Consider the following 13,261-nt stretch of genomic DNA (forward strand, 5'->3'; position numbering starts at 1 on the left):
AGTAAATCAGCTAACGTGGGGAAGCTGCAGGAAAACCCGGAGAAGACCAAGGCACATGGTAAGGTGTCCGAACTGCCCTTGAAGGGCAAGGTGATCATTGATGCATGTGAATTTGTATAGTTGTGGAAGGTTCTATTTCACATTAAATAACACATAAATATGCATTAATATATCTAATATTATATGCATTATAGATTGCATTATTTTGTGTTTAAAAGAGAAAACTGTTCAACTTAATGTGGTGAATGTTCAGAATGTGGGCATCTACACAAGTGCATACAAAAGTCCAAAAGTGTTTGCTCATGTCTTAAACAAAAGGGGCTTCAAACGTGTGCTTATTTTTCATGGGGAAAGGCAGCACAAGTGGATTGCACATACTTTTAATTGAAGGAAGAGAAACCAATGTCTGTTTCACCATGAACAATTTGCTGAATATAAATTAACAGGTTAGATTATTTTCACAACAATATTTGTAATCATTAACATCAGTGTTGCGGTCTAATGGTGATAATAATTCCATTATAGCATAGATCTGCAAACAAAATCACTGTATGTCTTTCTTGCTTTAGTAGCTACAAAATGAAAGAAAGATGTGCTTTCAGGTGTTATTTTATCAAGATCAGGTACTTTTGTTTTCTTCCTGCAATAGTGGTTACATTTTTTATGAATCTAACAAATGAATACTCAACATTTTAGCATTTTTTAAGATGTTCAATGCTTAGTTTTTTCTTATCCACCAGTTGAATGTACCATATCAACCCAATGCATTACTTTAAGAAAGGCAATTGTTTACCTGAAAACAAACATACATTAAAAGGATTTCCATGCACAGAGTTCTCACCTGTGAATCTTAGGAAGCAATGTGTAACAATGGAAGTAAAAAACATCAAAAACAAAAAGAGAATTCTAAAACATAAAAATAATCCACTGTTTATTTAACTTGAAAATGTGTTTTATCCATCAACCTTTTAGCAAATTCTGGCAGTTACAAACCTGTACACTGGTTTTAAGGAATTAACACAAGACTTAATACTGCCAACAGCAATATGTACTGTACATATATGCGCGATCATCTTTATCCTGGGGCCAAAATTCACTTAAAGTGATTAGCTTCCCTTTTGCATAAATTATTTTTTGATGCGGAAGAAATAACAGTTTAAGAATTCTTTGCAATGGCATATAAACCTTGTAGCTAGTATCTGTGCAAAACACAATCATTAAAAAAGTTAATAAAAAAAGTTTTTTCTTAAAAACAGAAAAAAGTTCAAATGAGAGGGCATGGCCAAATTAAACATTACAGTACATTTGTAACTAATTTATAGTACCATTTTTAAATCTATCTCTTCTGCCACATTAAAAGTTTAAACTTATTTTTCCCAACATTCTTCAGAATTAGTCGAAAACATACATTTAAAGTAACTCATTGGCATCAAATATCTACAAAAGCCTGAAAATTGTGAACCACTATATACATATTTTTACAAACATTTTAAACACCAACACATACCATTTTACAGATCTGCCTGTTTACAATAGTGAGAAATTTACAATACAACCTTTCCCTTAACAGTGCGTAAGGGAAGATTTTCTTTTTTCATTTCTAAAACACAATTGCTAACAACTGAAATGAAGTAGTATGGGCTAAATACATGTAATGTAATAATGATTTAACTTTCCCACCACTAGGCAGACAAAGCACAGACTATTCTAAGGGAATTATTATACCACAGCTCTAAACAAATCTTTAACACGAATACAGATTAAGTAGTATGGCCTTGTGTAATCCCACAAAAATATTGCTATTTGTCATAGAATAAGGAACTGATGACCACTCTCATTATGAGTTACCTAGAAAGCTATGCTATAGATTATTTAATACTCATTATTTCAGTGCAGTAAAGACGCATTTCAGAACTTAAAGAGGACAGTTGCTGAAAATCCTTTGTAGGAAAATGACTGTGTGCTGATTTATTTTGATGGGTCGCTTGACAAAAGAATCATACAAAACATTATTTTTTATTTAAAAAATAATTTAATTGTATAGTGCATGGACTTGTTTACCTTGCTTTTGGAATTGTATATTGCATATTAGACATCATTTGTTCAACCACGTCAGAATCCATTGTATTTTATTTTGATTTAATATTAATGATTTTATATTACATAAAGTTTTATCTTTATCTAAAGGCCTCCACAAACTCCTTTTTTGATTTTCTAATACAGCAGCTATCCTTACCTGGATATTAACGACTTCTCGTGCCTTCAGTGCATGTCCCATTATTGCATTACGTGGACAATATGAGCTATTGTGTATTTACTACTAAGTATATTCGAGGTAACAGAATGTTGCATTAAATGCAAAGGGTCAGATCAGAAAATATGGTGGGAATTTTATTTGCACTTTGCATGATAGAAGTCTTCCGGCTCCACTCTTTTGCCCTTATGCAATCATTCTATTATAGGGTATTTTACGGAAGCTCATTGACAGCAGAAATGTTTGTGACAATGGACCTACCAATTATCATTGCTAAATTCCATCACGAATTTAGAGCATGCGATCACTCCACCTCCCAGTCAAATCCACCATTAGCCTATGGATGGGATGTTTCACAATTTAGTTAGGGATCTTTGCATAGGAATTAACTATTTCTGATGCTTTCCATGCATGTATTAACAGATGTCATGTGAATTTTCTGTTTCAGTTTAATGGCTTATCCTTTAATAATGCTGGCATTTGATAATGGTCCCCAAAATAGTCTAGAGGACGTAATCAAATTTTAAGATGATATTCACATAGTTATAAACTGCAGCTTTCTCTCTGGCAGAATTTGAGAAATGTGTTTAACAGCAGTGGTTAAATGGGGTGTCAGCAATTATTGCAAAAAATTCGGCAGCATCAGTGATTGCATAACATGTAAATATGTAACATTGAAAATTTTTTCAGAAGAAAAGACTATTACAAAGTGCACATATACAATAGAAACAATGCATATGTGTGCAAGATCACAACTCTAGAAAAAAAAACACTTTGTATTTTAAGGATCTAATTAACAAAGCAGGTGCTTGGTACAAATTTACTTTACATCTAAAGAAATGCAAACAACTTAATATAATGTTCTGCTACATACATACAGTTGGGTTATTCATGTCTGTTAGGTATATAGCCTGCAGAGAACATTTTTGGAAGGTGTTGGTGAAAGAGCAGTGATATTTATGACAATTTAAACTTGAATTTGTAGACTTATTGAGTCCCTTTAATGATATATGTGCGTGTGTGTGAGTGTGCATGTGTGTGCAAGCATATTGCACCTTCATACATGGGCATCACCAACCCTTTACATATGCCTATGGGCAAGTCTCTGACTATGTGACATTTAAGCACTTGGCTAGTGTTATGTGTTTAGAAAATGTGTTTTAATGTTTCTTAAGGAATAGGTTACTTCCCTGTAACTCTTGTTTTACAGTATTGGTATCTTTCATATATTCACATGCTTTGACTATTACCCGTCGTCAGGCTGGGAATCCTCTATAACAGAGAGCATTTTAAACTTAAATTGAAAACTCTCAGTCACTTCTGTGCTCTAGTACAGTCAAGTTCGGTCATAAAGCCCACAGCCAGTCGGAACACCTCCATTAACTCCTCCCCTGTTGGCCACATTCAGATTTGGCAAGTGCAATTGAGTGGCAGTAAGAGTCAAAAGACGAGCCATGTGGGGTAGGTTGGAGGGTCGCATGTGAATCTATATAAGATACCAATGCTGGAGAACCGGAGTAACAGGTAAGTAACCTATTCCATCTCCAGCAGTGGATCTTTCATAGACTTATGTGCCGTGAATAGATTACACAGCAGTATTATGAACAATACATATGGCCGGAGGCAAGCCCCCAGCACAACTTGCCACTGGAGACTTACTGACCTCAAGCAAAAAGGTTCAGCAGAACTGATTGGCCAAAACTAGACACTTTTGAGTAATCTCAGTCAGCACAATAGAACCTGATGAATGTATGCACCAACTTCCAGGTGGCTGAATGGAAGATGTCAGGGAGGAGGATCCCAGAGAGGAAGGCAGTGGTAGCAGCCACCTCTCTGGGGGAGTGAGCCCAGGGCCCTCCCGGAAGTGGTCTGCTGGCATGTTCATGGCAGAAGGAAATACTGGTCTCGCCAACCCTTTACATATACTTATGGGCAAGTCTCTGCCTATTTGACATTTAAGCACTTGGCTAGTGTTATGTGTTTAGAATATGTCTTTTAATGTTTCTAAAGGAATAGGCTTGAATGACAGCTTCATAAGCTTTGCCAGTAGCACATCAAATTCCCCCCGGGAGCTGGGTGACAGACAGGTGGAAAAGATTAGAACAGCCCACGTAAGAACTCCTTCACCAGCCAGTGCGACCACAGGGATGGGTCTCCTGCAGAGCGTTGTACCTGAGATTGCAGCCAGGTGCAGTTTAATTCAAGAATGTGTCAAGGCCGAATGAGCCAGGGACAACAGATGAGGTAAAATATCTTCTGGCCGGATGGTCTGGGGCCGCAAATGATGGTTCCTGCACCACACATGAAAACATTTCCACTTGCTCTTGTAGCACTTTAACGTGGACGGAGCTCTTGCTCGGGCAGTCTCACAGAAGGGACAGAGATCCACATTCTAAGAACACAGGTGCCAGGAGGAGGAAAGACATCAGGGCACAGAAAATCACACGCAATTCCTGCAGGTTGATGTGCAGGCTCTTGTCCTCCGGCGACCATAGGCCTCTACTGTTTTGGTCCTGACAGTGAGCGCCCCAGCCTCGTAGTGAAGCATCTGTCGTAACAGTGGCCTGATGATTGGGCAACCTGAAAAAAGCACCCTGAACCAGATGTTCCCTCACTGACCACCCGTGAAGATTCCACCTGAAAACCTGTGTCAGAATGATGCTGTCGTCCCAGGACCCTGACACTTGTATCCAACGTGCATCCAGGAATTTCTGCACCGGCCACATGCATAGCCTGGAGTGAGTGATCAACGGGATGCACAATGAAAACATCCCCAGTAAAGACTTGTAATTGCAGACCGGGTCACCAGGGCCCTACTGAGGCAGCACACCCTTTCCAGGAGAGCCAAAACCCATTTGTCCGAGGACCTGGTGAGGCAGGTTTGGGTGTCGAGTCTTGCTCCGAGGCAGAGTGCCTGTTGTGATGGAACCAGGAGCGACTCTGGGAAGTTAATGGAGAAACCTAGTTTCTGCAGACTCTGGATGGTGGCCGTGGTGTTGACTTCTGCCAGCAGGTAGGTAGGGGCTCTCACCAACCATTCATCTGGATACAGGTATACGTGTATGCCCCTTGATCGCAGGTGATCCACCATTGGTGCGAGGCACTTGGTAAACCCCTGTGGAGCAGAATGCAGGCGAATTGGAAGCACCATGAATTGATAATACACTCATGCCACCACAAAGCATAGGTAGAGCAGATGTGAGCAGCAAATAGGGATGTGAACATAAGCGTCCTCAAGGTCGAGTTACGCCAAGAAATCTCCCTGTTGTAGCTGGGACAGAACTTGTTGCAGTGTCACCATACGGAATGTTTGTACCTTTAGAAATGTGTTAAGCACCATTAGGTCTAATATGGGCCTCCAACCCCTTGACTTTTTGTGCAGTGCTCTTTTCCGTACCAGGAAGCAGTAGTAGTAGACTCCTGTGCCAACTTCATCCTTCGACACCTTCTCCACTGCCCCTTTCTGTAGCAGTGCTTGCACTTCCTGCAGCAGGTGGTGTCACAACCATTATGGTGTGTGTGTGGAAGGAATGTCTGGTGGAAATGTTATAAACTCCAGCAAGTGGCCCTGCTGGAGAAGTTGTAGCACCCATTCAGCGGTTATAATGTTTTCCTATTCCTTGATGAATCTTGACAGTCATCCTCCAATGGGGGTGCTAAAATGGGAGGACCAGGTCCTGGGCAAGTTATGCTTGCTTTTCTGACTGGCCCCTATGTTGGTAGAGCCACGGCTGCATTGCGAAGCCCTGAAGGATTGGGATTTCTTTCTATGCTGATCCCCTGAGGAGAACAGTGTTTTGTAGGAGGACGGAGAATGGAATGTAGAGCAGCAGTCCAGCAAAGTTCTAGCATAACGCTCTTTCCCAGCGTGAAAGGACTGGCGCCTCTGTTTTAGCATGCCCAGGGAATGAGCAGATTCCATGTCTGTTTTAATAGACTGTAAAGCCTCATCCACCTTTTTCCCAAATAGGTATTTTCCATCGAAGGGCATATCTTCTACCCGGGACTGGACATCAGGTCGAAAGTCTGTGGTCTTGAGCCAACCATGCCTGCACAGGACAGCTCCATTTCTGAGCTGGTGAAAGCCTGTATCATCGATGTCCACCAAGACCGTGATGGCATGGTCATCCGCCAATTCGACCTCATGAAAGATGTCCATAGCTTCCTGTTTCTTGTCATTCGGCAGAGACTCCAGAATGGGACCCATCTTGTACCACAACTCGCAATCATATCGTGCAAGGATGGCCATTGCATTCCCCGCCCTGATAGTCGTGGCTGCAGTGGTAATAATTTATTTCTGAAGGCATCGTGGCATTTGCCCTCCTTATCCGGGGGAATGGAGCAGAAAGATGATGGGCTAGCTGTCATCTTCCTGACGGCAGCAGAAACAACAGAGTCTGGTGTAGGTTGGGAGCGGAGGCAGGCGGGAAAGCTCTCTGGGGCCCTGTTCTTCTGGTCAAAGCGGGCTTTCTTCACCAGGGCAGTAGCAGGATGAGCCAAGGTGACCAGGCCATCCTGCAGATATCCTGCAACAGCGGTATGGACATCACCGACTTTCTGTGCTGTTCTCTGCGTTGATAAAGTATGCTGTCTTTGTCCTATTCCTCCAGGGTAAGGACTAACATCTTGGCCATCCAGACTATAAGTGCATTGGAAGGCCCCTACCTCATCATGGGTGAGTCCCTGGTAGAAATATTATCCGGTTCCCCATAAGTATGATGACATCTTTAAATTCATTGGCGTGAGATGAATTTGTGGATGTCAGGATCTGTGTCCGTCCCTGTATCCAAGAGTTGCTGAGTCATTGACTGGTGTTCATCTCTCCTGGGGGGTGGGAGGAGTGGAATGTCATCATCCTCCCTGGAAGGCCCAGGGATATCTGTGTGAGGTCGTCTAGGCAGTACCGGAGCTGGAGACGATGCAGGTTGCCTTTGGTGTAAGGTTCCCACTAGTGTGGTTTAGGTTGATAAAATGTCTAGTGACATGTCCCTTTGTGGAGGCAACAATGGCGTTCATTGGATTGGAGGCACGTCTTCCCCTGATAGAGATGTGTGCAAGAGTGGTAGAACTGGCAGTCTGATCAGGCTTGCCTCACCTCATGGAGAACAAGGCTCCATTCTAGGATGTGGTGTCCTGCATGATGGTGAAGAAGGAGGTGACATGACAGTCTCTTCCTCAAACTCTTCTACACCCTCAGAGGAAGACAGACTTGGCTGTTCTAGGATAGTACCTTCTGGTAGTACGACCACTCCAAGGTTACTGCCAGTGCTGACACTGTGCTAGTTGGGGTGTTAGAGACATTTACCACTATGGCGGCGGTAGTGATCCTAAAAAAACCCCTATTTTTGGCATCGATGGGGCCATCGACGAGGGTATCACAGTTGTCGACGTGGTTGCTATTGATGAAGTCTTCGTCGACGGAGCAGCATGTCCGCTCATTGTCGTGGTTGCCATCATTGACGGGGTGCTAGAGGACGGCATCAATGGCCTTGGCATAGACAAGCTGGATATTGACACAATGGCAATTTTGAAGATGACATTGACTGGGCTTTTGCCACCGAAGATGATGAGTGGCTACTAGATTTAGACGTGATTTTATCTGACGGGTCGCTTTCTTGGGGTGATAGAAATGGGCTAAGCTGCTCTTCTCTGTAGACACCCTGGGACCACTGACCTTTGGTGAAGATAGGTCCATGTGGGAGGATCTGGACTCATCGACAGGAGCCTCCATGTGCTTCCTCTTGCTGGTGGCGTGGACCTCATGAGACCTTGACCTCTTACTAGAGGTGGCTCGCTGTGCTGTCCTGCCTTGCCATAGCGAGGCATGGTTCTGTACAGATGCACAGTCAGAGGCCCCACCAGCATCCTCAAGCCACGCACTGAGATGACTGTGATGATCCCTCAGTGTCTTGTTAGAAAACGACTGGCAGATTTCAAAATCCTTAATGATGTGGTGAGGGTGAAGGCAGTAGAGACAGTTGTGCTGATCTACCACATAGACATTTTTTCAAACCACAGCGTGCACATGCCTTGAACAGGCTCTTCCTCATGGACCAACTATGCAGACGATATGTCGTCAAAGATTACAGGTGGAGGGAACAGTCTACGGCCCCAGCAATGTCGCTGCTAATTCTGGTCATTGAGAAGATGCAAAAAAGATTAAATCTATCGTTGAAAATGATTCAAAAGTCCAAATATTGTGAAGAATAGTTAAAGAGAGAATAAATGAGGACTCCTTAAACTAACGTGCAGTAATAAATCTGAAGATGGCTGTCAGGGGAGGAGTTAAGGCAGGTGTTCCTATTGGCTGTGGGTGGTATGTCCCAAAATAACTGTATTACAGCACACAAGCGACTGAGAGCTTTCAGTTTTAGATTAAACTGCTCTATGTCATGGAGGATTCCCAGCCTGACAATTGGGAATATTGAAAGCATGTGAATCTATAGAAGATCCAATGCTGGAGACCCCTAGGAAGTATAACAAGAGAACATTCCCTTTAAAGTCTGACTTATTATCGCAAAATTATTCAAGAGTCAACTGCAGAACTCTGAAGTATCCTCCAGCTCTCAAATCTAAGTCCTTACTAACACATAGTCAGAGAGGGCACACACACGTTGCCTGGTATTTAATGCTGGGTGGATATGGCATGCAGATTTGTGTATATATGTGCAAATGTTCTCCTGTTAAAGCAAGACGTTAAAAGAGCAGATACATTTGGGGAACAAAGTACATATTATAGAAAAGGAATGCCATTGTTTTACCAAGGATCCAGACTTCATGAGAGAAATGTGGAACTACATATCAATATTTTATTATGAAAAATAGTTGGTATGAGTAACCTACTGTGCAGATTCTGTTCCATATTTAGCTTTCAAAAAGCAGGTGACAGGAAAGGAAAATGTAGTAATCTTAACTGAGTAAAAGCCCTCCGTCACCTGCCTTTTTCTTAGGGCACAATGCTATATTGATTAATCTTTGTCAAAGTATGGCCAGACGGTTGTAAGCAAAAATTGAGAATTGTATTGTGAATGTACTGCAAGTGTGGTCATCACATGATCTTGCTATATGTTGTTGAATAAGTGAGAAGAGATACATTTTTCACGACTGACAACAAGGAATATTAAGGTGTGCCGGGAGGACTATTCTACGGTTGAAGGGAGTCTCACAAAAGTCAATCCACTTTTCAACATGATTAGGGCGGGTTCTTCCCTTCTCAGCCCCACCTGCTCCTTTCTGTCTCCTGTGGGTGTGGTGAAGTTGTGCTTGCATGAGTGAGAGTGAAAAGTGGTCTCCAAGCTGGATATGATGGCTTCTTAATGGTCATTGTAAAAGAACATTTGAGGCAGATTTCCCCTACACAACATCATAGAAAATTAAAGCGCTGAACTACAGGGATGTCCCCATCAACAAAGTGACTGTTTAGGATTTATTACTTCAGTGCTTTCATCAAAGTTTATTTATATACACTGTATTGAATGGCCTTTAGGAGAGATGATAAATGTGCATCCCTATGGAAGCAGTGGTGTTTGGGGACAGAGTGTATTTCCGTCACAATGCCCACAGCACAATGTAACCTATTCTTCCCTTGTTCTTTCTAACATTCTTTCTCTTGTACATGAGTGCCAAAATGTACATATGTTCATGACCAGAGATCTCTGGTAATTATTTGCACACACTTTCATTAGGCGGTCATTCTCCGAGCACAGATCTAGCTCGAGAGCGGCGGAGCGATGTATAAGGTTTGGGTAGGCAGTGTTTGGGGTGGCATCTTTTAACAGTAGTGCAGTACTGTGAGTTGACTAAATCTTCTATTGGTGGTATTATTTTCATGGAATATGCAGAACCTTTAAAGTATATTCTGATTGTATGAGTAAGTGGTATTTTTGACACCAACAAATATTTCGTCTGTCTTTTTCCACCAGTATGTGATTCTGGAAAATTCGTCTATTTTAGGCATCAGATAAGAACTTTTGAATTCACCAATATGGAATACTATGCATACGAACATGCATCTATGTAATATTGATGTGGTTTAGTCGCTCTTGATGTTAGGTTACGTCAAGTCAGGTTTGGAAATGTCTTCCACATACAATAGTTTTAAACAACAGCAAACTATAAGAGTCAGAATTATATACTTCTTGTCCTTCTCAGACTTTCCATAAACGTTTTCATTTTGTGCTCGATTTCTCGCCAACCTCCGGCTCTGTCATCCTTATGAAGTTATAGATAATCAAATGCAAAGGTAAGTAATCGAGTAAGTATTTGAGTGCTACTTCTCATATCTTTGTGCCTTTTTGTCCATTCCTAAAAGACATGTTCTCTTATTGGTTTTTTTTACCTAAGAAATATATTGGTGAAAAGTGAATGTATTGTTGATTTCTGATAGCAGTCTGCCCATCTTGAAAAAAATGTGCTGCCCCATAGAGCTAGGCTGCAGACTCCAGAACCTGCTGAGTGTATCTGCCCACGTTCATCTTTTAAATCTCCAATGTGTACAAGTAAAGGAGAATTGTGAATGCTAACCCACAGTTCCTAGCTTTCTCTGCTGTACACTTTGTCTGAGGAATTAAGGCATCAAAGTATTTTTGAGAGCCAAATACATGTTTGCAACAATAGATCAGTTCAATAAAATCACATTGAGATCCAAAACCTTTTTAGGTATTTTCCCTCATAACTTTTCAACTTGGCTGCCCCCTAAATACTTCCCTTTAGGTGCAGGGCTTCTTGTTTGGTGGTGTCATTTCAGTAAAATCGTACACATTTAAATTGTATTCATGTGTACAGATGTGCTTTTGTTCCAAGGAAGAAACATGACGGCCTGTCATCAGTGCAAATCAATGGTAAACATTAGCTGTACACCGCTATTGGAGTGTCTTTTATTAACGGTATAAAAAAGGGAATATGTGCATTAATGGTAAATATAATTTCGGATTGTATCTAGAATTGTTTTGCATACTGCTTCAGGTCTGATTGCTCGCACTTCTATGCACTGTGATAGTAACTCTTATTATTACCAAATGTGATCAAAATCAGTTAACTGTCTCAGTCTGCCGTGGGGGATCCATATGTGTAATGAGCAGGGTGGCAGAGTTAAGCGCTTCATGATTTTACCATATGATAGCTCTCGGAATACTAAAAGCAATATTCCCCTTGCCTAATTCTGTATTTTTTTTAATGGCTAAACCATTCTCTGTGAGGGCATGGAAATGCTGGTCTCTGCCAACAAGTGAGAATTATGCTGAATAACCAGCCACTGACAACTGCTTCATTACAAAGTTATGATTGCACTCATTTGCCAGAACAGTTAAGACATTGCTCGACCTATTCGTTGGATTGATGGCTTCAGGCACAGGAAGTGCATTTTACCAACCAGTTGTTTTAGAGCAGCCTCCTGACAGCACACTGGTGTGTATGAAATGTTTTTCCAAACAACATTCAGCTACGGGTGTGACCGTTCTTCTGACATGTTGCACAACAATTCAATTCTTGTGTATGTGTGTAACTGTCTGTAAATACTGCATCTGCTAGCACACTCGTGTAAAGAAACATACAGGCCTGGAACACAATACAATCTAGGATTACTCCAGATCTATGTAGATGATATAGATGCATCCAATGCAACCTAGGCTGCAATTTTGAAAATAAATACAAGTACCATACTAAAAGGATTGTCAACTAAATTTCAGCAACAAAAAAGTGCCATATATTTTGGGCAAGTGTCCTTTTTAGTGCCAGCACCTATCCTTCAGCAAATTAATATGGAAAGTAGTTCTGCCCAAACAGATTAAGCAAAGTTCATTATATAATTTGATTAATACACAAACAATCCCTTCCCTGCCCCCAAAGTTCTTTTTACACCTGTGTCTGATGCTGTGTTTCCACAAAAGGAATGTGAATTTGATTCAGGTTGAGCTCTCCCACGCTTTCATAGTCACTTATGGCTACTTCAGATTCATCGAAACCACTCATCGCTGAACCGTCTGATGAGGATGCGTCCATAGAATTGTGCATGGTTAATGACACATTATCAACACAGGCAGTGTCCATTTTGAGACATGAACCACCACCAAATGTACTAAACGTGTGTCCAGTCTGTGATCCTGTTGGATCCGTCTCAATTGGAAGCTGATGTGGCGGGAGGTATTGACTTGGATGGAACTGCGGCCGCCGTCGGCAGTCCGGACTTAGAGTGCTAGCCACAGATATGGATTGCGATGGGGGAAGGACGTCATATTGATCCGGGTAATCCTCAGGGAGTGGTGGTGGCAACTGGTCATGGTTTAAAAACTCTTCATCCTGAGGGGGTGGGTAGTCACTATCAATGTCAAAGCCGCCCAGATAGTAATCTGTCTCTAACTCCCTTGAACTGCCACGATGGGCCGAAGAGTCATCGGCCGCTTCATAGTTTGGCGCCTCCTCAATATCTGACAAGCGAGCACTTGGCATCCAGTCAGAGGTGTCCCAATGATATGCTAATAAAAGAAAGAAATAGAAGATCAGATGTCTAGCATAGTAAATAGCATGCTCCGGTCAAGACAAAGTGTTAGGAGTCCACAGACTTGATAAGAGGGTTCTGCATGCAAAGCAAACCATACTCAGCATGCTCGCATGTCATCAGCCATGCTTTCAATGTGGGAACATAGAAACATTGTATGTAAATGCAGTATATCACAAGCAAAAGTGCAAAGCCAAAAACATAAAAACAATATTTCCTTTAAAATATTTGCCACTGCTCTATATACTTACGGTTGCAAACCAATAGGAAATAGAAAACTACAGGCAGTGGTGTTATACAATACAGTGCCTATTAAGTATCATCAGTAACCATGACAAAAATGTTTATCTGCACTAATGTTATATTCAGTATTAAACATTTAACCATGAAATAGAGGTGGATAATTGCCAGCACAAACCTTATGTAGTGTATAAATATGGCTAGTTGTACTTCCTAAATTGTATGAGTGATTCACAAAACTGTTCACCCCATTTGTGCATAAAATAGGAATG

The 13,261-nt window shown here is 41.5% G+C and overlaps 1 protein-coding gene across 6 annotated transcripts in view; it reads right to left on the bottom strand.

Annotated features, from left to right (window-relative positions):
* Positions 1-914: 914 nt before the first annotated feature.
* FAT3 (FAT atypical cadherin 3) overlaps positions 915-13,261 on the bottom strand; it is a 1,069,235-nt gene continuing 1,056,888 nt past the window's right edge. For all 6 annotated transcript variants that reach the window (XM_069639361.1, XM_069639365.1, XM_069639363.1 and 3 more), the window contains one exon: positions 915-12,726. In XM_069639361.1, the coding sequence (XP_069495462.1) occupies positions 12,107-12,726 (620 nt within the window). In that variant the 3' untranslated portion in view covers positions 915-12,106. The remainder of the gene's footprint in view (positions 12,727-13,261) is intronic.

This window comes from Ambystoma mexicanum, chromosome 7q (genome assembly GCF_040938575.1).
Source record: "Ambystoma mexicanum isolate Mex_15411 chromosome 7q, UKY_AmexF1_1, whole genome shotgun sequence".
In the NCBI taxonomy this organism is placed as follows: Eukaryota; Metazoa; Chordata; class Amphibia; order Caudata; family Ambystomatidae; genus Ambystoma; species Ambystoma mexicanum.